This window comes from Cyprinodon tularosa, unplaced genomic scaffold, assembly GCF_016077235.1.
Source record: "Cyprinodon tularosa strain WSP-4 unplaced genomic scaffold, ASM1607723v1 ctg17, whole genome shotgun sequence".
NCBI lineage: Eukaryota > Metazoa > Chordata > Actinopteri > Cyprinodontiformes > Cyprinodontidae > Cyprinodon > Cyprinodon tularosa.
The window spans coordinates 4,094,096-4,115,996 of NW_024038531.1; the positions used below are offsets into that span (position 1 = coordinate 4,094,096).

A 21,901-nucleotide genomic window follows, 5' to 3' on the forward strand; every position below is an offset into this window, starting at 1 on the left:
GTACAAAAAATGTACAGACTGAATGGGAAAATAAACATTTAATCTAATAAGACACAACCACCTAAAGAACAGCTCATGCTTATGGCTTCATTTGAAGATATATGAACTGAAACTGTATTATCTGTTATTTCTGGTTGTTTCGATCGTTTAACTTTTTCTCTGGCGCCATCTGCTGGCAAATGTTAGCATTTTAAAGATACTTTTAGTCCCTTATGCTACATTCACACTGCATGCACCTTGAGCAGCAGATGCAGGCGGTTTACATTGAAAGTCTGTGATTTATACGCATCAAGGCGGATCAAAAGGTCCAGCAGCGCGTCTATAGCTGCAAGAGTCGCGCATTTTGACGCATCTGAGCAGGTGAAGCAGTGCCTCATGAACTTCTGAGCAACGCGCTTCACAACCAGCAGTTGCTGGAGTTGGGAAAATGTAACTTTTGCTGCTCGATACGCCACATCAAGCAATCAGAGAATCTGATCTGGGAACTGACTGCGAGACAGACACAGCACTGTTGATGCAGATCACTATGATCACTCCTCTGGAACAGTTTATTGAACGCCTAAATTAAAGGTACAGTGGAGGATTTTCGCTAATTTTTGAAAAGACCCCCCCAAAAAAATTACATGCACAACCCTGTACCCGCTCCTGAGAGGGAATGCATATTAAACGCATGGGAGAGCGTGCAGGAGCCCATTTCTCCTCGTGCACGCTCTGTTTAAAAGCTGTTTTTATCACTCATACAAGCTTACTTTCCACCCGAGATGAACAGTAGGAAAAATCCCCCAAGAGGTGACTGGACCTGTGGGGGTCTGAGCGGCTTCAACAGTGAAGTAATATTTTAAGACAGGATCCTAATCTTGGTAAACTGACTGCACAGATGATGTTTTGAGGTGGACTTTCTCACTTAAAAACTACTTTTCAGCCACTGATCACAGCAAATATAGCAAAGCCGCTCTCTGGCATTGAACACAGGAGCAGCAGAAGCATCTGGACACACTTTACTGGAAACACTTCAGGCATTCCTGACCTTAATGTTTACAAGCAGCAAAAATGAAGCAGTAGATGCTTTTTTGATGCCCATCCAGTGTGAACGTAGCATTAAATCCGAGGTTTCCAACTTGCATGCAGAGAATTTCCAAATAGATTTGTCTGTAATGCAGGTTTTGTATTTTTTCACTTGTAATTTTTAAGCATAATTTTGTGCATAACTTCATGGTACTTGTATATGTGTGTTCTAATAAAAATAAAAATATTAAAAAATGAAATAATAAATATAAAAATACACACATCTGATAATTACGAATTAAAAAAGGTGTCTATGCATAAAAAAACATTAAATTCATGTACACCAATCACATGAAACACAGAAAAAATGACGGTTACCCACAAATCAGGTCATATTTCATAATCTAAGATTCATGGTGCATTTAAATGCTGGTGGAAAGCTGGGTAATCTGAGTTTTGTTTGGTGTCTAGCATTTTTTTCCCCCCACTGAACTTATTTGACTCTATGCTTGTCCTAAAGCGGCAAAGAGGATTTTCTGTGGAGAATGGGACACCTAGAACAAAGTTAGAAACCTTTTTAGACTCGTAATTATCAGATCTGTGTGCGTATTTTTATATCCATGATTTTGTTGTCTTTGTAGTTGTATCCGAACCGACATTTTAAAGTTCATAAAATTATGCACAAAATTATATTTGCAAATTACAGCATTACAGAGAAATGAATTCTCTCCATAAATTGTGTCGAATGGGCCGCTGTCCTGCATGTTTTTGATTTATCCACGCTTCCGATCTATTGATTCTAATAATTTCTTATTAAGAGGCTTTTGCGATTCTCCGGTCATCCGAATCAGACGTTTAAGCAATGTGCTGTACAGCAGCTCTTGGGGACTGACTTCCAACACCTCTCCCTTAAATTAGAAGAGTGGGGTAAATTAGCTTTTGTTTTCCCTTATTTTGTTTACAGAACTTATGCTTATAACCACAATTTTATAATCTGTTTATATGTAGCACAGCTTCCTTTCAGTCGTTGTGTTTAAGGTGCATTTTAAGCACTTTCTTTGCATGTGATCAGGCTGTTTTTTTTTGTGGAAGTTATGTTTTTGCGTCATATCACTTTGCCTTTTGAGTACAATATTTTTTGGCAACTCATTATCTTTGGACTGCAATATGCTTTTAACCAGTAAAAAATATAAACATAATATTTTTACTATTATTTCTGTGTTAAAGTTAGAACACTAGTAAACCTTTATTTCGGTGGACCAACACATTTTATTTTAACTGTAATATGTCAATAAGGAGTCAAAAGTTTAATAAAAAAAAAAAATCTTCTGCCCTTTTTTAATTTCTCTACATTATAGTCATCTGTGTATTGATACCTCGTTTGTTTTGTTTTTATACTGATCATAATTTCAGTTAAAGCTTTTGGTTTTTATCAGCAGTTTACATGCAGGAATCGTTTAACAATATGCAGTGGAAAGGAATTTCAAATTAGGAGCAATTTATTTAAACTTAATCGAATCCAAACATGTTCAAAGATGCACTAACAGACTTTATACACCTTTACTAATATCTGCTAATTTCAAAGAACTCCACATTAGACATCGATACGTTTATTTCGATTTGATATTTACTCCCTTCACCAGATACGGTGAAGTTCATTGTTACAGGCTGATCACCAGTCTGTCAGAAACAACCTAGGAGCCATCAGGGCTCCTGGGTTTAGCATCGTCATGGAGCCCCATTCCAAAGTCAGCCTCTTCAAGTTCCAGGAGCCCAAAATGTTTATCAAATCAGATAATAATTGAGAATTGTGGCTTCAAGAACTGGACTGTAGATTAAAGGAGTTACGGTGAGGGTAAGAAGCCAAAGAACAGGTGAAAGCGTTAAAGCATTGCATCATATGGGTTTGTTCTGCTACCTGAATTGAATTTTTCAACTTCGCCCTAAATCAGCCAGAAGCAAGTTAAACGTTTTTTTTTTTATATTGTGATAGGTGTTTTTATCACACGGACTAAAGACACACCTTAAAGGTATACTATGCAACCAGTGTTGATTTTCCAGCGAGGCTCCCCCCAGAGGGCGAAAGTAAAAGTGCACTGTCGTAAATATGCTCAGCTGTTCTCCCGGTTTCTCCGTCAAGCCAGGCGCGGTTGTTTTGAGCTTAGCAGACAGGCGAACACAACGAATCACCATGTCTACTGCGGTAAGGGACTATTTTGTTCCAGTTTTCAAGTTTGAAAATTTAGCATGTTTTCATACATTATTTGTTATGCATGTGTCTAAATAACAAAGATTGTAGTTAGCCAAGTTCTTGCCGTAAAGCAAGACCGACTCTCGCGAGACTTCTGAGCCTGTGGGTTCCGGGTCGAGGGCTCCTGCAATTGCAAGTGCGGTATTTCCCCCACCGACCACCAGGGCGGCCGAGAATACCTTTGTTCAACCTGAAATGACTCATTTAATCACCCAAAACGTTATGGAACACATTAACTGAAAAATGTTGCATAGTATGCCTTTATTTGGATCAGGAATGGTTGAAGCTGATAAAACTTAATCCTCTGGAATGATCCATGGTTCCATTAAAAAAATTTGTTTCATACTTTAAACCAGGTCAGAGCTCAGAGACCAACAGATTTAAAACCTCTATCACTTCTTGTAGAGGAGCCAATTATTCAAATCAAACTTAGGACAACATTGACGGTTAAAAATGTGTCCACAACTCGATTAGGCTAATTTTATTTATTATTATTTGGGTGTTTGGCTGATTTTAGCTGATACACAATCGTTAATGCAGGTGGGAGAAAATTCCTAATTCAAACTTGTGCATCTGATTTTAATTATGAGTTTTATTTTTTGTCCACACACACAAAAAAAAAAAAATATTTTAAAAGAAAACATCTATAAGAAGTTTGATTTTAGTCTGGTTCTTAACTTAAATGTTCTTTATTCAGAGTATGTACAGCGAGGAGGGACTCATTTTATAGATCACTGTTGCCTTGTGAATAAAGTGATTTTATCTGCTTGCTGTGGTTCTATTTCTTCTTACAGCTCAATACCACATTTTAATTATTTCAAAATTACCTTATAAGAACTCTTTTTTGCCATATAAATGGAGATATGTGCAGCAGCATTTTGAAAATGATGATGAATCTCAGTTTTCAAAGATGTTTCTAAAGACAATCAGAAATATTGCTTTATTGGAATTGTTATATTAGAACATTTTTTGCAACTGAATAAATGTATCAGGTATCATGAACAGTTTCTGTCTGGATTTGATTGGAATAAACTCATCAGCCATGGAGGTTAATCTCTGCTGGTAGATTTTTGTACTTGATCAGGTAGTATGGGTAGCACTGGCAGCTGTCGAACACTACAAACATTTCGGGGCTTTGCATCTTGTCAACACAGGTGTCATAAACATGTCCCTTGCTGTCTGGTGGTCGGCGGTAGTGATGTTTTCCCAAGCAGACGCTGCCCACCAGGACTTTGGCCAGAAACATGTAGCCTGGCTCATCTGAGTTCATTGCATCTGTGTAGCTGTGGGAGGTAAAGGCCTTGGTAGCGAAGTAGGAGCCAAACCCGTAATCTTGTCCATTGGGCCCGGCCATTCGGGGGTCAAAGTTGTTGAGGCAGATGCCCTCTGAGGCTTCCTTGGTGGTCCCGTGGAAGAGATGTCTTTCCAGAGGTCCCTGACCCTCGGTGTGGCGCTTCTGCATGTGTGTTTTCTGTCTGTGGTAATAATGTGAGTTTAGAAAATGATTAGAACTGAAACAGAATGGGTTCGGTTAGGCGATAAAGCTGGCATTTACTGTGGAGTTCTGATTGCTGAATACTGTGTCAAAACCTAGGGGTTCATATTCAATTCCAGCAATTCCAATTTTGATTTAATTTCATGCACAAAATAATTCAGCATGAATTTTTGCCACCTGCTTGACAGAAGGAATTTATTTGAAAGCTTAGAATGAAATTTAGAGGGTCTTTTCAGTTTTAAAGGAAAAGCCTGGTCATATTCACAATTTAAACTTCTGAAAGTACTTTAAATATGAAATTGTTACATACTGTTCAATAAATGATAAGTGTTGTTAATTAAAAGTAATTTAATTTTAATGTGCTTTACCTGAGACATTCATGTTTGTCAAAGAACACTACTGCCACCTACTGGTTTGTGACGGTGCGGTATCGGCTGTTGATCAAGTCCCAGTGCTGTATCTGGTGTTTGTCACAACGCGCTATTATCTGGGCAAAAATGGCCACTCAAGGACTCAGTGATCGCAACGAAAATTATTACGTTCTATTTTTTTTTTTTACTGATTAACGCTAAATTCATTAAATCACTGCAAACGTATTAGTTGTAGGTATAAATAATGATCCATTGATTATTCCTTACTGACCAAACTTTTCCTTTAAAACAGATTTGAAACTTCTTTACCAGCCATGTCTAATATAATTAATGTCAAGCAGGCCATTAATACTTAAAAACGTGTTGTAGCTTTATCAACTTTTTTTTCCTTTATATATTATTTTTTGCTAAGCTCACTAAGTCATCAATGATTAATTGATTATCTGAATATTAACTTACCTTTGGTATTTGTCCCAGTGCAAAAGGTTCTGGACCTGCTGGATGCTGATCACATCCATCTGGCTTTCTGAAAGGCTTTGGTGGAAAAGGTCCTTGATGCTTTGGTAAGCCAGGGTCCCGGCCGGAACATCTACCAGGCGGTAATCCTCCACTTTTTCCAGAAGCCAGACTGGAGGGTACCAAGAGTCAAAATCCTGCAGGGGATCTATGCTGAAGTTGGCCCCGGCAGCACAGCTGTCAGGGTGGGCGGAGTCAAACTGGATTCCAGTTCTGGAAACGTGAAAAGATCCCAATATAATTAAAATCCATACAAATTCATACAGAGCTTACGTTTATGCCTAATTTTCAGTCTAATTGTTGCACTGTTGCTTTTAAAAAAAGCAAATATAAATGAAGTATAAGAAATTAGATCATCCAACAACATCTACATTTTTAACTCTCCATTTTCTATTCTATTAGGTTGGACCCATCTTCATACTGGGATGATGTTTCGGCTATAATCGAAATAAATACTGCAGACAAACAGCAAAAGATCCAAAACACTAACTTTAGGTGAGGCTGCATCAGTTCTGGTGAGCGGTAGGAAGGCCTGCATCGGATTTCTCTCTGGAAGCCTGTGCTGACTCTGGTCTGGGTCATAGTGGTAAAGTCCACCTCATACCTCCTCGCACCGATGTGGAAGAAACAAAGCGGCTCCTTCTCACTCATCTTTTTCAGAAGCAGAGCAGATAAGTCCTTGAAATAAAAAATAAAAAAAAGGATGAGCATAATTCAGATTTAGCAATTCACTCTACAAGCTAAAGTGTAAATAGATGAAATAGATGTAACATGCTTCTGCTGTAGGTTATTGGTGGCGGTTTACAATAGATGCTGGAAAACCTGATTTTTAACACTTATGCTATGCTGTAAAAGCTCTGCTCTCAAAGGGATTCAAACATATTCAGTGGACGTCACTTTCAGTATTGCATCCTCAGTCTGATTACCGTACAATATGAGGTCCCACAGGGTTTGATTTTAGGCCTTCCATTTTTCTGCATATTCCCCTGTCATCAGTTTATGTCTGATTAAAATTTCTCTTTATTGCTTGAGGATTACATTTTAATCCAAATTCCTCTAAACGTGGAAAATAATAGCAAAAAAAACCTAGAAAGGGATTTGGAAAGACATACAAAAAACTGAAAGGAAATAAATGTCACTATTTACAATGAAGTTGGTCGTTTAACTGGACTGTTTAGTGACTTCTAACGCTAAATTAATTAAATCACGTTAATGTATTAGTTTTATGTGTGGGTAATGATCCATTGATTATTCCTTGCTGACCACACTTTACCTTTTAAAGAGATTTTAAACTTATTTACCAGCCATGTCTAATATAATTAATATCAAGCAGGCCATTAATACTTGTTGGTACTTGTAGCTTTATCACCGTTTTTTCCTCCGAGGGTGGAAAATAATGGCATAAAAACATTAAACAGGATTTGGCAACACATACAAGAAAAATTGAACAGAAATAAATGATACTTTACAATGAAGTTGGTCATCTAACTTGACTGTTAAGTGTCTTCTAACCTCATATTGTAGTTCTCTAAAATCTGATTTTACATTAAAGTATTTGTTTACTGGTCCTTAATAAAACTTTTTTGCAAACTAACAGCCAATAAAAGAAAAAATAATTACCGCACTGTACTCTTTGAAGAAGAAATCATCCAACCAGTAGATTTTCCACTTGCTTGGAAAGTGAGGATTTCTGAGGACGCTCTCCGTGTTAGTGAGTCTCCTAACTGCGTTGTACTTTGCCTGATCATCCAACTCCATTGAGTTAAAGTCCAGGGTGTAGAAGGCTTCTCTAAAAGGGAGCACAGCATTGGTAAGTACCCTTTTAATCGATGTTTTATTTCTTAAAGGAGAAGTCCGGTCATATTCAAAATTCAAACTTCTGAAAGTACTTTAAATACAAAATTACATACTGTATAGGGCTGCAACAACGAATCGATAAAATCGATAAAAATCGACTTTTAAAAGCGTTGGCAACGAATTTAATCATCGATTAGTTGTGTCGCGCGATTAATGCGTCATCCGCCGCCGCCGTCATCCGGGGCAAGAAAAAAAAATATGGCGGAGCGAGTCAGCGCCGCAGTTGCAGTGTTGCCAACTCAGCGACTTTTCAGACCCCTCCAGCGACTATTTTTCAAAAAAGCGACTAGCGACAAATCTGGCGACTTTTTACGGTGTCACTGCCGGCTTTTGCCTGCCGTGGGGCGCCTCCCCCATCCCAACGCCTTTCTCCCTCTCCCACAGGAATCCCTCTCAGCGCTGCAGTCAGAGCCGCAGGATATTAGTGAGGAGTTTACCCTCAGCGTCCAGACTGCAAATGAAGCGCGCATGCGCCGGGATTGACGGCGCAAATTGATCACAATAATTAAAATAGCCTGCGCTTTGTAAAGTGAAAAAAGTCGTAACATGCAACTTTTGTAAAAACAAATGAACATGGCACGGAAGCACCACTGTTATGACGCAGCACCTGAAAAGAAAACACGTTGGAGCCTTCAATGGCAGTGAAGAGAGCTGATCAGCAGGATGAGTAACCATGTTTGTTTGGTTTTAAAGTGGGGAAACGTAACGTTAGTTTCTCAGGTAGCTCATCTGATGCTTTCCTTACCTTGTTAGTAGGTTACAGACAGTGATAAGGTTGGCTACTTATTTTACTTTTAATTTCATTTAAATTTGTTTAAGCAGCGTTTATATTTTCTTTATAAATAAATTAACTTGCAAATTATGAGGGCAAGGCTTTTAAAGTTTAAATCTTCTGGCAAAGATAAAGAAAAGAAGATCCTGCAATTTATGGAAGTAAAGCAGAACAAAATCCAGCAAGATCAGTAATATGTCAATTAGTTATCTGCCACATTCCCATGTAAATATCTGTCTTTGGAGGATGTGTTTTTTTACCACCCCTAGTTCTCTCATTTTTATTCCAAATACAATTTATAATTTGAATCACAGGGCTATTTTTATCTCTATGGTTCAGTATTTTCTCAAGTAGCACCAACTGCTATACTTTCCTGTCTTAAAAGGCAGAACTCTTCTAGTCTAAAAAAAACTCATTTGTTGAAATGGGGGGACCTATTGTTTGAACCCCTTAGGGGCTTTAAAAAACAAAAATGCTTGTCTCTTTTTGCGCTTTATGAAACAAAGTAGCCTATATTTTGTGGATGTACAGCTACATTTCTCATGTAAGTTTGCGTAGTTTTTACACAAACATTTATTTTTCATATTGCACCAGTACAGTTGATGACTAACCTGTACTTGTGTGCTTGTTTGTTCTGTCTAAAATGTTTATTTTGGAATAAAGAGGTTAATAAAAATTTTTTTTTTTGTCAGATTCATCGATTAATCGAAAAAATAATCGGCCGATTCATTGATTTTTAAAATAATCGTTAGTTGCAGCCCTAATACTGTACAATAAATGTTAAGTGTGTCTAATGAAGAGTAATTTTCATTTGAATGTGCTTTACTGGAGGCATCCATGTTTGTCAAAGAACTCTACTGCCACCTACTGGTTAGTGACGTCACGGTGCGGTATCGGCTGTTGATCAAGTCCCAGTGCTGTATCTGGTGTTTGTCACAACGCGCTATTATCCAAGTCATCTGGAAAACATTCTTCTTCCAAATGTTGGCTACATATTACGTGTTTTTTCTCTGGCCAGAAGTTCGATGGCAAATCCTCCCTCTTCAAGTTGGCGATCCAACGACCAACCCGTCCGTGGAGGATCAGGAATTAGAAAGGTGAAATAACAATTTTTTTCTTCACCTTTACCTTATGTAATCCAACATCCAGCTGCCATGCACGTGGGCATTGTCAGTTTCACTATAGCTCTGGTGAATTTCTAGTAGTTCCCATTGATTTTGCTTGTAAAGCGGGGAGAATGGCGCTAGGCTAACCGCACCGTGACGTCACTACCGGAAAATGGCAGGAGTGAGGTGTTACTATATGTAGGAAAAAATGGCCGCTCCCAGAATCAGTGATAGTGATGAAAATGATTATTTAACATTTTTTTACTTAATTTTTTTATTCATTAAATCACCGCGAAAATATTAGTTTTAGGTATAGATCATGATCCATTGGTTATTCCTTGCTGACTGGACTTTTCCTTCAAAGTGAAACATGAGAAGGAACTAAAACTCACCCATCTTTGAGGGTAGCAACGTCCCGATCAGCACAGCAATATGTCTTCTCCAGTAAGACCTGGACACGAGGCGACGGGTCCACCCAATGGTGGATGTTAATAGACCACAGCTGCCAGTGAAATGGGTAAGGAGTGTGGTGCATGTTACACCTCACCCCTTGACCACATGTTCCGAGAAGGAAGTTGTCGCATATGACGACGTCAGACGAGATCTTTGTGTGAAACGCCATGAGCCTAGGCTTCTTGGACGGCAGATTTAGGTCACCAGAATGCTTTATCGGAACCAGACTGGAAGATTTGAGCTTTTTAGTAGCAAGAATACCAGTTTGCTTTCTCCTTGAAGAATGAGTGATGATGAGAGGCAGTGAAACAGAAATCGGGCAGACTAGATTAACGATTGGCTGATAAGTGATGGATGGTGGTGTCGGGGAGTTTTGGGACAAAGTAAGCAACACACAGGAAGTGTTCTGGATCTGGGGCTGAAGCGAGGAAGACTCGGAAGTCGCTGCCATGCTGGTTGTGCTTTTGCAGGAAGTTGTGACGTCCGCTTCCTTCCCAGTCAAAGGTGTTAAGTTGACACTGATGCTGTAGGGGTTGACTGTCCAGGTGACGCCAACTTTCATGGATCTCACAGCATCCCATACTGGAAGGCTGATGTTGTTGTCAGCAGGGATTTCCAGCAGGAGAATGGAGGAATTTAGCAGGACGACTTTGGAAGATCCAGACTGGTTATTTGGAGCTTTGGGTGCCAACTTTCTTTTCTTTCTTTGGCCACATGAAACATCAATCATCCTGTTTGACATTGGAGCAATTCCTTTTAAGAAAATCAATAGAAAAATGAGAGAAATTATTCACTAGGGTAAAAGGCTTCTGCCAGGGAAAAGGTTACACTGAGTCGCAATAGTATCAGTACTCCTTGAACTTTTATATAAATAAAAAATGTATAAATGAACAAATAGTTGAGCATAACTATGGAGGGAAAATGAAACAAATATACACCCAGCAGAACTAACAGTTCATGGAAGATCGGTAAAAAAATGATTGATAAAGAAATGTATACATTTCCTTTTCCGTAAACATTTGTTTTCATCAAGAAATATATTTTGTTTTGCCTTTTCCTGACATAAGCCTTTGTTCTTTTTCTAATTCCTCGTCTCCTATTTTGCCTTTATTCATGTACCTGCTAGGGACCATGCACATTAGTTAACAATATGTAAATGCAGAATTAGCCAAAAGTAGTATTAATTTCAGTGTTGGCACTTTTAAGAGTACGGTGTTGAGACAAGAGCTGTATTTACCTGCAATAACTCAATACAAGTGAGATAAAGTGTTTGGGGGGACCTGTCAATGTTGAAAAACGTTTTTTTTTTTTTCAAGAAAATGGTGTCAGTGAAATTATTCAAGAAACAAAAGTAGTGTAACTTAGAACATATGTAGACATTAGACGTGAGTTGTTACATTTTTGATTATGTAATTTCAGTGAAAATGCAAATGAGGATACTCCTAGCTATTGCCAAAATACAACTTATTGTAAATTGTTTAAAAAAAAACCTGGGTTAACATGGGGGTGGCAGCGTCATCCTGTACTTTGAACTGCGTTGAGAGGGAAGCTGGTCAGATTTGATGGGAGGATGGAGGAAGTAAATTGCAGAGCAATTAGGAAAAGATCTGTTAGATTCTGCAAAAGATGTAAAAACTGGGGAGAACCAAAGCAAAAATCAACCTGTAGCTTTTAACAGACATAGGTAGACTCTGCGTCATCGGTTGAGAGGCATGCCGACAGAGCGGCCATCTGAGGTCAGACCAAGGTGCTGTCGGAAAAAATAGACGTCAATTGAGGCTAAACCTACTTTATGACTTTAAACACTCTGAATCCGGTTAACTCTGAACCAATTTCCAGATAAAGTGGCTGACTAAAAATGAGAACGTTTCACAGGTTATGACGCTGTCACACAGTGACGATTTAGACCAGCGTATGCTGATGCTGGCATACATTTGATAAATTATAAAATTATGTTTTGAATAAGCACACTGAAGCTAAGTTAATCACGGGTCTTGGTGTCTAGCTTATCGAAAACCTATGAGTAACTTGTGCATAACTTATGTGTAACTTATCAAGAACTTATCTTTAACGCAAATCAACATATGCAGGTATATTTGATGTATTCCAAATGACCAATGAACGTGTTTCTAACTTCCAGCTATTGTATAATGGCATAGTGGCAGCGCTTTGGTATAAAGGGGGTTCACAGGAGGAATTGTGAGCAGATGTTCCACAAGACATGGAGGATCCCATAAGGCTGAGAGGGGAATACATGCCAGCTGTCCTCCAACATCAGCATGATCTCATCAATTCGACTCTGTTCCAGAATGTGCTAATAGAGCCAGAAGAAGAAGAGATCAACTTCAGTGAAGGGACTGGGTCAGACCATGGATGGACGGAGGAGACAATGGCAGTTAGGCGTGTATGATAAGCTAATGGTGGAACTCTGTGAGCACTACGCTGCTGTGCATTATGCATAAGTTCTGGACTTGTTATGAATACTCTATGTATACGCCCAAAATTTAAAAAAATACATACAAAGTCAGCGTTTTAAAAGATTCTGGGACGTCGACACAGATTGGCTAAATGGTCAAGGTGTGACAGCGCAGTTACATGGGACCAACTGATTGATCTGATTTTCCGCTTTAATACATTATTTTAATTTTGGTTTTGACAGCAAACACCCAGTGCTACCTCTAAGGATTCCCGACTTTTATTCCGCCTATGGATTCACAAATAAATGGAGACAACAAATCAGATCCTGTGGAATTACCTTTAATTAGTAGGATTTTATGATAGATTATCCTCATCTTTCACAGGTACTGTTTTTCTGGTGTTAAAACAAGAGGTGCTAATGAGTAGCAGGGATGAAAGCAGATAAAAGTGCTTAAAACGCCCTGATTTCTAAAACCAATGAATATATAACTATATAAATATATTTAACTATTAATATATTTTATAGACAGATGTTTTTGTGTGTATATAAATCTGCTAGGATACAACAGGAGATATAAATATAAAATACACATTAACATAAAAAAATAATAAATGTTCACATTTGCAAAAATAATAATAAAAAGGTTTGAAAAAAAAGAGTTTTGGAGGAAATTAATACAAACATAAGAAAAAATCCTTTAGTGAGACACAACATAAATTTACCATTCACTACGATTTGACTTAAATTGTCTTGACAATGAAATTTTTTTAAATAAAAATTAACTCTGAAATTAATTTAAAAAAATACCAAATAATAACTTTACTCTCTTTTGTAAATCACTTTCCAACAAAGTTTCCTCTATAGATCATAATACTCATAATCAAAAAAGCAATCCTTAAAAATACTGAATAATAATAATGCTAAAAATATACATTTAAATATATATTTGTATATTAGATAATGTTGTAATGTATTAAAATAAAACTTTGTGTTTTGTCATATTAATATTTAATTGCTAAATATATAACTTTACAAATCCCTCATCCAGTTTGAGCTCAGTTTAAATCGTTTTAAATCTGTAAAGAAATTTATAATCTCACTAAAAAGGTTAATTTAAAATATATTTTGTTCTTTAAATGGGTTATGACATGTCAGAGATTATTGTGAAATGATATTTGACCTGTCTTACATGTGATTAAAATGAGATTGGAGGTGCCTCCTATTCATTTTGACAGCAGCCGTCTGAAACATGGTCTGACCAAAGATGGCCGCCCAATAAGCACGCCCGCCTCGCTACCGACAGCCTCCCAGATAAAGTTAATGGCTTTTAAAAAATGGCCAAAATGTCTGTTTCATGTTTCCTTCGACTTCACAATCATACTTGTTATACTATTTGAGTTATTTTATCAATTAAAGCTCCACCAAAAAAAAAAAGTGGTAATAATGTCAGAGCATGTGAAAAAGTTCAAGGATGTTAATGATATTATAAAACAACCTTTTTTTATTTAATTATTAGCTAATGACGGGAAATTATTTATACACACGCAGAAACAGAAAAATAAATGTTTTTCAGAGCAGAATGAGTTCCTAAATAAGCTAACTCCGCTTAGCATTAGCTCTGCTGCTGGAGCTAGCTAATTAAGTTAAAAACATGTTAATAATTGGTTAAGCTCACCGTTAGTTCCTTCTTAGAGATGAAAATACTGGGAAGCCACCTTATAGGGTAGATAAAGACGTGTTCGCTGGAGAAAGTTTCCAACAGGGTCTGAAAGATGCGAAATTTCAAGGAGAAAAAGAGGTTTATGCAGAGCTGCACTTATCCATCCATCGATCCACGTGGGGGAAAAACGGGGTCAAAATAAAGAAAATCTAATTCAGTCTATATTTAATTGTCAAAATCTCGCGTGAACTCGGCTTACTGCACAAATTAAAACTAGATAAATACAGATATGCATTTATTTTTTTATTGGAACTTCCATAAAAATATTACAGGTCCTTTAAGGTGGTAGAAAATAAAGTTTTCAGAATTAGGTGACTTCAAAGGATAATAAAGTAACAATGATATATATATATATATATATATATATATATATATATATATATATATATATAATTTACAACTGGAAATAAAAATTCAGTTATAGTTATCATCTTTTGACACAAAAAGGAAAGATGGCTTATTTTTCTTCCCATTAAAACATTAAAAACCTTATAACTACTTTTTTTTTTAATTAACACAGTACATTTTGTACATTTTGTTCTCATGCCAAATGAGAACATCCAGTTCCCAAAATCTCCATTTAATGTATTTAATCTAATCTCTTATGATTTTTTACATGCCTTCCTCACCATTGTTGTGGAGCAGTGGCCCACTTTCCTCTGTAGCTTTAGTGTAAATGAATAATCTAGCAGTGGGATCTCTTTTTAAATGTGAGCTTGGCCTTAAGCATCTTCTCTCCCATAGGTTTGCAGCATAAACAGCCTCTGTAAGGTCAGATGTCTTTTCTCCTTGGTATTATGTTAAACACATTTGCATGTTTCAAACCAGTGACTCATGCTTCATAGAAGCAGCTATTTCCCCCTTTAAATGTTCTCTGTTTTCAAAGCAGTGCTTAGATTTTTGCTGCTGCTGCACCGATTGCATTGGGAGCTTTTATTTCCAAGTCTTCTTATGTGAAAAAGTGCACTTTAACCATGCAAACCCGGTCTTTCTCCAGCTTGGAGCAAAAGGCTTTTTGGAACGCTCATCATATGCAGAATTATTTAGCTAACCCAAATCAAAGGATACAATAAACAGAAGTGAAATAAGTGTTTAGATTTAATCAGATAAATATGTTAAGGATCTTATAAACTATATTTAATATTTGTGATAACAAATTACAAGTTTTCTAAGGCATTTAAAAATATTGGAATAAGGAAAACAAAAGTCTCTGGTATTGGCATTTTGTTTAATAGAGGAAATCCAGGATTATAGTTACAAATGCGATCAATAAAATATCCTATAGTGCCAACAGTTATGGTATATTATTTTGGACTTAAATTGACAATGACCTATTTTCTTCAATCCACTTTCAGTGTTCAGAAATCTTTAGATCTCAACATGCATCCTAGTTCAGCATAGAGTTTAATCAAAAATATAATAATAATAAAAAAAAAAAAAAAAAAAAAACTAGAGAACTCCAATAATGTCTAACTTCTAGGATGTAATTACTTTTGTCAATTTTGTGTTACTTGCTTTTTAAAGAAACTAACTTTCCTCCAACTCTCTTTAAAAAAGGGATTACAAAGTATTTGTACAAAATGCAATTATGGATAAATTATTTAATTAAATTAATATATTATATAACCATACCATTAGCATTTGCAATAAAAGCACGATTGGTGTTTGCACAAGTTGGGATAAAAATGATAATACAACCCTTCAATACAACATTTGCAGGATAATTACATTTTAATTATATATACAGAATATTTTAGTGCAATTAATTGCAATCCTAATGATTTAATTAAAGATAAGTTTGCACTATCATCTTGTGAAAAAAGAGAAATTCAAGTAATCAAATCCTGTTTAAAACACTGCTGTAATAGCTTTGAAATAGATTTACTCTTTAGACATTGTATGGAAAGATAGAAAGTTCAGATCAAAAAACATCTAAACTTCAATCCAAGTTAGAATTTTAACTAAACTCAGCAAGTTTTAAGAAAACATCCACTGGTTCGACTTTCAGAGGACTCTTCTGACAGCCCACCCAGAGGTAAGGAAACACGGCCTCAGTGATGGCGTGTTTGAAGGTGTAGATATGTGCGTTGTTATGCGGGTCATAGAAGGACACTTTTCCCTTCTCACAGTCCAGCTGCACTCTGATCCTCTGCGGATTCCTTTTCAGAGTCAGCCGTGTCAAAGGAGAGGTACCGGCGAAGTACATCTTGTGGTAAAAGTACACACACAGGTAGCCATTGTTCAGGACCGAAGACACTTTCTCCTTCCTTTTGATGGACTCCTTAGCCACACCGACAACCCAAGCCGTGTTGTCTCCCACGTTCACCTCCCAGGCGTGCTTGCCTGAGGACAGGCCGTGCCGGCCAAGAACAGCAGTGTCGGGGTCGAATCTCTCCGGGTTGTTGGGCAGCCTCTGTTTCTCATCGCTGTCATGGACGGAGGTAAGGTCATCTGACAGGACCAGCCATGGGGCCGCCGTGTTTGGATCCAGAGCAACTGGAGCTGAAGAGAACATGGCAGGGTGTCACTTCAGTGTTCTGCTAAAAATCCCACCTCAGGAATAAATCAAAATGTGGGAACTTTTCTCAGAGTAATACAAGCGCCTTTATGGTTTAATAAATCAGCATCCACTCACTGTATTGGGTGATTTTTTGCATCTTCTCCCACACCTGGAAGGTTAAAGAGCCAATGTATTTGGCGACATCTATTAGTGCCGCTGGAGCCATGACTGGATCTGCAACAGGATAATTTGCCCTGCAAAATGTACAAATAATTCAAATTCTATTAAATTCAAAACTACTTTATTAATCCCAAAGGCAAATTTATTGTTTTACTAATTCAGAGGTTTTTGTCTGTGTGAATTCAACTCATAAAAAGTTTCCTTTTACCTTGCAAGCGTGCTCTTGCATTTCTAAAAAAAAAAACAAAAACAAGTGAGTTAAAATTTGAAAGCAATGAGCAGGCATGTATTCCTATCTATTTCTGTTATATAAAAGCTTACATCGAGGACAGAGATGTCCTCAAGAGCCATCTCCTCCATCAAAACTCTGATAGTTTCCGACATGGACGATATATTTTCCTCGATTGTTTCAATCATTTGCCTCATCTCTCCAGTCTTCTGCTCTTCGTCCCGTTTCAGCGCCTCCATCCTTGATTCCTCCTCAACACGAAGGAAGTTGTGGAGTTTTTCAAACTCCTCATGTGTCCGTCTTTCCACGAATCGAGCCTGACCCTGAGGGATAACATTGTTCAAGTACTGTACCTTGAAAGTACTTTATACTCCTTCAATGCATTTACATTTTTCACATATTGCTCCTTGCAGCTGGGAAACTGAAATATCTTTACTGAGGGACAACAAATGTTAATTCTTTTATACAATGCAACCATAAATATCCATGTAATTTGGGCTATATATTTGATATAACATCTAAAAGGTACAAATACAAATCTGGCAAGTGTAGTGGGATATGTGCTTGACCTCATTTAACCTGGTAACTCGGTTGGTAGAACTCAACAGCTCAGGATAGGGAAATTGCTGATAGGAAAAGCATCTGTAATGCACTTTACCAATCTGATCTGTAAAGTTGCAACAAATAAGCCAAAGGCAAAAATAGACACATTGGTGGTTTCTCACAAGTCAGATAGGGGGAATGGTGAACAGGTGGAATAAGGTGCTCTCATCTGATGAGATTAAAAAAAGGCCTAAATGCAGAAACACCGTTTGGAAATACTAAAGGTGCAGATTATCCTATGTACATCATCCACTAACACGGTGATGAAAGCATCCCTCAGACGCTAAGTTTACCTTTAACAGAAAAAAATATGCAAGTTGGATTAACTAACTAAATTTGGAAAACAACCTGATAGCAGCTTCAAAAGATTTGTGCCTGAAAGGAGGTTAATCGACCTAGATGACAATGACCTTAAATCACAGGTGTCAAAGTCGTTCCAGAAAGGGCCGTGTGGCTGCTGGTTTTCTTTCCACCCAAGCAGTAGCACACCAGACTCCATTCATCTCATCAAGGTGAGTCTAGTCTTAACCTGATGATTTGATGGGATGAATGGAGTCTGGTGTGCTACTGCTTGGGTGGAAAGAAAACCAGCAGCCACACAGCCCTTTCTGGAATGACTTTGACACCCCTGCCTTAAATAGAGCAGAGATCCAATAGAGTGGTTTAAAATCAAATAATTTTCTTTTCTTTACAGGGCTACAGTCATAGTCTTCACCTAAATTCATATGAAACTTTGTAGCAAGACTTAGAAATAAGTTTTTACTAAGGTTCTGCATTAAATCTGACCGTGCTGGAACTGTTTTGCAAAAAAAAAAAGCAAAAACATGTTCCTGGTCAAGAACTTCCTAATCCAGTCCTTGATAGATACAGCCCTACAACTTTTAGCTGCATACCTGCTCCAAAATGGTTAAAATCAACATTTAGTTATCTATTTATGGCATCAAGTTTGGCAAAGGGATGTATTAAGCCATTTTATTGAGGTATGTTGCAGCAGGGATGCATGTAAAAGCAGACAGTGCTCTAGATGTAAAAATCTGGTTAAAAAAATACGACAATAGGACATGCAAATGTAACTTCACTGAAAGGTTGTTCAAATAAATAAAAGAGAGAATTCTGTATAATTTCCTTCCACTTCTCCTTAATGAAGTACTCTGTGTTGGTTTAATAACACAGAGGAGATTTAGGTTGCAGTAGGATCTGCACAGTGAAGTACTTCACCTGAATATGTGTCACTGTATCCTCAAAGTTTTTCTTCATTTTGTTAAATGCCTCCGTCTTCTCCTGCAGGGTGCTAATAGCCAACTTCATTTTCTCCTGCAAAGACGATTAAAAGGCCATTGATCAAGTGTCTAATGGGATCCTTCCACATACGTGGAATTGACTCCTAATGTTTACCTTTACATCCAGAACTGCCTCGCTAACAGGACAGCAGTCGTGCTGCTTGTGTTTTCTTGACGTGTGGCAGACCACACAGATGGGCACTTTGTCCAACAGGCAATACAGCTTTAGCTTCTCATTATGGACGGGGCACATCTCCCCCGGATCACAGTAAATTTCCCTTTCTGTTTCCTCCCTGTCGTGACTCTCCTCTTCCTGCACACAGGACTCACACAGGTTCTTTAGGGTCAGGCTCGGTACAGGATCGTCCAGATTCTGGGTTCTACACAGGGGACAGTCACGTCTTTGTCCTTTTACAGTCCAGTACTGTTGCAAGCAAGGAGCGCAGAAGCTGTGGGTGCATTTAAGGACCACCGGGTCCCTGAAGATGGTGCAGCATATTGGACAGGTCAGGTCCTCCTCAGGCAAAGACAGTCTGCCTGCCATACTGACTCGAAACTCGAAACTCCTTGTTTACCCCCTAAGTGAAAGCTGGGCAGTGAAACAAAAATGAATAAAAACAGCGTAGACACACAGGCAGTACCTCTAATCTTGTATGTATCAGCAAGGAAAATAGATGAAGCTATATCAGCATCAGAAACACTTACAGAACAGTTGAAAATTCACAAACAGGCCAAAGTAAACAACTGACAGTAGAAGGAAACCTACTGGGAGCTCTTCCGGCTTCCTGTAGTGCTGAGTCACCCGGAAGGTGGAGTCAGATAGAGGGGGAGGATATTTAACCCTTCAGTAGCTTTTCACATCCTATTCAGTGGTTTCTGTAAAAAAACAAGTTGAAAAAACAAACAAACACATCATGCATATGTGCAATTAAAAGTTGATCATAGAAATATCACAGAGTTCATACGTATTTGGGAAAAGTTTGGAATTTAGCGTTTTTTCATGCTGGGCCTGGCTGCCTCCCTTCCTCCCATCATCCTTTTCTCCTTTCAATAAAAATATTAAATATTCTTGTTTCCAGAGGCTGAGCAAACTGCAAGGACTGCTGGGTAGTTTTGAAACAAGAAAAGCGCATTGTCTTTCTAGTGTTCATAAGCGGCTTGAATTGATTACGGTTCCGTTTATTCTGGTTTAACATTTATGGTCTGGATTTTTTCAGTTGTCAACTATAAGGTAGACAGATCAGAAAATCATTGGACCAGGTGTATATAGAGAGGATTGTAGTAGTTTTAAAACATTAGAGTATTTCAAGTGTATTTTTAATAATCGATATTTACATAGTTATAAATTTTGTCATGAATGGGGGTCGCAAAAGTTTTGATTGATTAGACTTTTTCTTTCTCTTTGTATTTTAGATTCCCCCCTGCAATTTTTTCCACTAATTTAAATGTCTTTAAATACACCTTATTATGAATTCAACAGACTGTAGTAAACAGATAAATGGAGGCAGAAGATGTCTTTCAGTCATCAATGCACACATTCAGTGACACACAGGAGCTCTTTCAAGCTGGGCACCATTTCATTCACAACACCTGTCCCATCAATGAAGAATCCAAATCAGATATACTTTTATAATCCCAAGGCAAAATTAATTTTGTTACATTACTCCATCTGTAATAGAGTGACTATAGGATCAGTTTGATAGAACACAATTTCATACAACATATATATATATGATTAGGGGGTCCCAGCTCGATCTGGCCATCAGATTGGGGGTCTTAGCCTGGAAAACATTGAAGACCCCTGCTCTAAGTCAAAGACAAATCTATGTTCTTCTATAAGCACTGATCTGCTGGCTTGTATGCAAGCAGAGTAATACTACATAAATCAACCCTCATGTTCTACAGCCACCTTGAGGCTGTGGCGGATCCTAGCAGTCTGCAAGCTCTAGCAGCAATTCTTCTTTTATTAAATCAGATATTAAGACCAAGTCTAGTTTGAATGACATCCTTGCTTTGTGCTCTGGAAATTTTAGCTGCCTATCAAGATCCATTATCAGCTGCTCTTCATGTTTTAAGCCTTGTATACAGGTGCTGGTCATAAAATTAGAATATCATGAAAAAGTAGATTGATTTCAGTAATTCCATTTAAAAAGTGAAACTTGTATATTATATTCATACATTACATACAAACTCATATATTTCAGATGTTTAGTTTGTTTAATTTTGGTGATTACAAATGACAACAAATGAAAATCTCAAATTCATCATATCAGAAAATTAGAATATTACTGAAGACCAATAAAAACAAAGGATTTATAGAAATGTTGGCCAACTGAAAAGTATGAACATGAAAAGTATGAGCATGTACAGCACTCAGTATTTAGTTGGGCCTCCTTTGGCCTGTATTACTGCAGCAATGCGGCGTGGCATGGAGTCGATCAGTCTGTGGCACTGCTCAGGTGTTATGATAGCCCAGGTTGCTCTAATAGTGGCTTTTAGCTCTTCTGAATTGTTGGGTCTGGTGTATTGCATCTTCTTCTTCACAATACCCCATAGATTTTCTATGGGGTTAAGGTCAGGAGAGTTTGCTGGCCAATTAAGAACAGGGATACCATGGTCCTTCAACCAGGTACTGGTAGCTTTGGCACTGTGTGCAGGTGCCAAGTCCTGTTGGAAAATGAAATCTGCATCTCCAAAAAGTTGGTCAGCTGCAGGAAGCATGAAGTGCTCTAAAACTTCCTGGTATGTGGCTGCGTTGACCCTGGACCTCAGAAAACACAATGGACCAACACCAGCAGATGACATGGCACCCCAAACCATCACTGACTGTGGAAACTTTACACTGGACTTCAAGCAACGTGGATGAAGTGCCTCTCTTCTTTTCCTCCAGACTCTGGGACCTTGATTTCCAAAGGAAATGCAAAATTTACTTTCATCAGAGAACATGACTTTGGACCACTCACCAGCAGTCCAGTCCTGTTTCTCTTTAGCCCAGGCAAGACGCTTCTGACGCTGTCTGTGGTTCAAGAGTGGCTTGACACAAGGAATGCGACAGCAGAAACCCATGTCTTTCATACGTCTGTGTGTGGTGGTTCTTGAAGCACTCACTCCAGCTGCAGTCCACTCTTTGTGAATCTCCCCCAC

The 21,901-nt window shown here is 37.9% G+C and overlaps 2 protein-coding genes across 3 annotated transcripts; both read right to left on the bottom strand.

The window, feature by feature from the left end:
- Positions 1-4,197: 4,197 nt before the first annotated feature.
- LOC119781013 (protein mono-ADP-ribosyltransferase TIPARP-like) lies at positions 4,198-10,556 on the bottom strand. The gene is made up of 5 exons (XM_038281296.1): positions 9,766-10,556; positions 7,259-7,427; positions 6,129-6,316; positions 5,582-5,851; positions 4,198-4,731 (listed from the first exon to the last, which is right to left on the bottom strand). The coding sequence occupies exons 1-5, from the start codon at positions 10,554-10,556 to the stop codon at positions 4,293-4,295; spliced, it is 1,857 nt and encodes a 618-aa protein (XP_038137224.1). The 3' UTR covers positions 4,198-4,292.
- A 4,623-nt stretch (positions 10,557-15,179) lies between these two features.
- trim35-14 (tripartite motif containing 35-14) lies at positions 15,180-19,623 on the bottom strand. 2 transcript variants are annotated; one of them, XM_038281284.1, is made up of 7 exons: positions 19,524-19,623; positions 18,873-19,346; positions 18,696-18,791; positions 16,967-17,197; positions 16,854-16,876; positions 16,601-16,719; positions 15,923-16,467 (listed from the first exon to the last, which is right to left on the bottom strand). In XM_038281284.1, the coding sequence occupies exons 2-7, from the start codon at positions 19,299-19,301 to the stop codon at positions 15,923-15,925; spliced, it is 1,443 nt and encodes a 480-aa protein (XP_038137212.1). In that variant the 5' UTR covers positions 19,302-19,346; positions 19,524-19,623. The 2 variants fall into 2 exon arrangements, with proteins under 2 accessions (XP_038137213.1, XP_038137212.1); XM_038281285.1 differs by lacking the exon at positions 19,524-19,623 and having other exon boundaries at positions 15,180-16,467; positions 18,873-19,301.
- Between the last annotated feature and the right edge of the window lie 2,278 nt (positions 19,624-21,901).